Source organism: Pneumocystis carinii (genome assembly GCF_001477545.1).
Source record: "Pneumocystis carinii B80 chromosome Unknown supercont1.60, whole genome shotgun sequence".
NCBI classification, from domain to species: domain Eukaryota; kingdom Fungi; phylum Ascomycota; class Pneumocystomycetes; order Pneumocystales; family Pneumocystaceae; genus Pneumocystis; species Pneumocystis carinii.
The window spans coordinates 1-3,373 of NW_017264772.1; the positions used below are offsets into that span (position 1 = coordinate 1).

The 3,373-nt window shown below is 37.0% G+C and overlaps 1 protein-coding gene across 1 annotated transcript; it reads left to right on the forward strand.

Moving 5' to 3' along the window:
• Nucleotides 1–181: 181 nt before the first annotated feature.
• On the forward strand, nucleotides 182–3,373 carry T552_03745 (hypothetical protein; the record flags this gene model as incomplete). The annotated part of the gene is made up of 1 exon (XM_018372094.1): nucleotides 182–3,373. One exon carries the CDS (start codon nucleotides 182–184, stop codon nucleotides 3,371–3,373), a length of 3,192 nt encoding a protein of 1,063 aa, XP_018224127.1.

Genomic DNA, 3,373 nt, shown 5'->3' on the forward strand with positions numbered 1-3,373 from the left:
CGATATTTTAATTAATAACTTAGCTTTATTTGGTAAAGTTTAAGCTTATCGCAGAGCTAAAGTTTGATAAGAACGAGTTCAAGTTTGTCGTAAAAAATCATTTCAAAATAACTAACTTTTCACTCACCTGCCCACATCCAACTTAGAAACAATAGTTTAATCTCCCTACAAAGGGGTGGCAATGGCGCGGCCGGTTAAGAGGCAAGCACCAGCAGCACCAGCAGAGGAGATTAAGGAGGAACACCTTTTGGCTTTCATTGCGAAGAAAGAATATAGTAATGATGATAAATGTAAACAAGAACTCGAGAAATATTGTAAAGAGTTGGAGAAAATAGATGAGAATTTCAAAGTGAATGAAAAAGTTAAAGGACTTTGTGAAAAAGGAAAACGAGATGGAAAATGCAAAGAACTGAAAGACAAAGTTGTAAAAGAATTGGAAGCTTTTAAAAAAGAACTTGAAGAAGCATTGGAAGATGACGTAGAAGATGAAGATTGTAAAAAACATGAAGAAAAATGTATACTTTTAGAAGAGACGGGTTATAATGATATTAAGAGTGACTGTGACGAGTTGAGGGAAGGATGTTACAAATTGAAGCGTGAAAAGGTGGCAGAGGAGCTTCTTTTCAGGGCGCTCGGAAGGGATGTTAAAAATGGTGAATGTGAAAAAAAGATGAAAGATGTTTGCCCAGTGTTAAGCCGAGAAAGCGACGAATTGATGTCTTTCTGCCTTGATTCGGATGGAACGTGTGGAGAGCTGAGTAAAAAATTGGATACTGTTTGCCAGCCTTTAAAAGAAGAGCTTAAAGATGGCGAATTAGCGGAGAAGTGCTATGAAAGACTTGAGAAATGTTATTTTTACAAAGAAGCGTGTGAAAATACAAAGTGTGAAGAGGATAAGAAAAAATGCGAGGCAAAAGGAGTCATATATAAAGCACCAGAATCTGATTCTAGTCCGGTCAAGCCGAAGCCGTCGTTGTTGAGAAGTATTGGGTTGGAAGATGTTTATAAAAGAGCTGAAAAAGAAGGAATTCTTATTGGAAAAGTAGGCGTGGATCTACCAAAAAGGTTTGGTGAAGATTTTCTGCAAGATTTCTTGCTACTCTTGAGCGAAGATGAGAAGAATGATGATGCAACAAGTAAATGCACTAAAGCGTTAGAAAAATGTGATGCTTCTAAGCACTTGGATACTGATTTTAAAGAGTTATGCGGTGATAATGATAAACAAAAGAAATGCGAAGAATTACTAAATGTAAAAAAAGAAAGATGTACAAATCTCAAATTAAATCTTTATCTGAAAGATTTGTCTACAGAATATAAAGAAGATAAAGAATCAAAAGTTTTATTCTGGAGAGAGCTTCCAACATTATTTACAAAGGGAGAGTGTGCAGAACTTGAGTCGGAATGTTTTTATTTAAAAAAGGCGTGTAAAAATAATAAGATTGATGAAGCATGTCAAAATGCAAGAGCAGCGTGCTATAAAATGGGACAAAATAGGATGTTAAATATGCTCTTTCGAGAGGGGTTGAAGGAGAATCCTGATTATTTAAGATATTATAACAATCCTGAGAATTGCAAAAAAATTGTGGTAGAAAACTGTAAAAAACTTGATAAAAAATACCTTCCAAAGTGTCTTTACCCTAAAGAACTATGTTATCTTCTTTCAGATGATATTTTTCTTCAATCCAAAGAGTTAGGTGTGCTTTTGGATGATCATAGAGATTTTCCATTTGAAAAGGATTGTCTTGAGTTGGAGGAGAAGTGTGATGAACTTCAAACTTATTCATATTTGAATTCTAAAAAGTGTGAAACATTGAGAAGGCGCTGTGAATACATTAGAGTTTCAGAGGGATTTAGAAAAGTATTTTTAGAAAGAAAAGATCATGCATTATATAATGAGCAAAATTGTACGGAGGTGTTGCATGAGAAATGTGAAGCTTTATTTAGGAAAAGGAGGAATCCATTTGGGTTTTCATGTGCTTTGCCAGAAGAAACATGTGAATATATGGTAGCCCGTACAAAAGATGAATGTAGTAGTTTAAGAGCCAATATCAAGAATGAAAAAATCCTAGAAGAAATTGAAAAAGCAAATAAAAATGAAACAGCACTTGAAGAACTCTGCACAACATGGGGCCGACATTGTCACCAACTTGTGAAGAATTGTCCGGATCAATTGAAAGAAAATAACAATGATCAAAACTGTGAAAAACTCGATGAAAAATGCAGGGATACTTTTGAAAAGTTGAAAGCGAAGGATAAGCTGATTCATCTGTTGAAAGGCAGTCTAAGAAATGATACTATATGTAAAAAAACATTAGGAGAGCGTTGCGCTGAGTTGGAAAAGAATGATACATTCAAAATTCTGCTTACTAAGTGTGAAGCTAATGCCTTGGGAACTGTTTGCGCGGAATTAGTTAAAAAAGTAAAAGAGAGATGTCCTACTTTAAAAACCGAACTGAATAAAGCGAAAGATGAGTTGAAGGGAAAGAAAGATGAATACGATGAGCTCAAAAAGGCGGCAGAAAAATCTACAAAGGAAGCTAAGTTATTGCTATCAAGACCTAGACAAACTGTAATGCCAAGTGCGCAGAATAGCAGTGGTTCTGTACCAGCACAGCCACCAGCAGCACCAGCAGCACCAGAAGCAGGATCATCTTCATCACCACAAGGGCCACCTTCATCACCAGAATCATCTTCTACATCAAGTGGAACACCAGGCACAGCAGATGGAACGACGGGCCCTGCAAAACTTGGACTCGTTAAAAGAGCATATGTAGATGGAGGTGTATCAGAAGTAGAGGTCAAAGCATTTGATGCAACGACGATAGCATTGGAATTGTATTTGGAATTGAAAGAAGAATGCAATGCTTTACAACTAGATTGCGGTTTTAGAGTGGAATGTCCAGATACTAAACAAGCTTGCGAAAATATAGACACTTTATGTAAACTGGAACCATTAGAAATTAAGCCTCATCATACAGAGACGCAAAAAGAAATCTCAACCACTACGACGACCACTACAACGACCACTACCACGACTACTACCACGACTACTACGACAACAACTACGACAACCAAACCGGGAAGTGGAGGAAAAGTAACAGAAGAGTGTACAATGATACAGACGACAGATACATGGGTGACGAGTACGTCATTGCATACGAGTACGACAACGAGTACGTCAACGGTGACGTCGACAGTGACGTTGACCTCGATGCGCAAGTGCAAGCCTACCAAATGTACCACCGATTCAACCAAAGAGACACAGAAAGGAGAAGAAGAAGAAGAAGTAAAACCAAATGATGGGATGAAAATAAGAGTTCCTGATATGATTAAAATAATATTGTTGGGAGTGATTGTTATGGGGATGATGTAA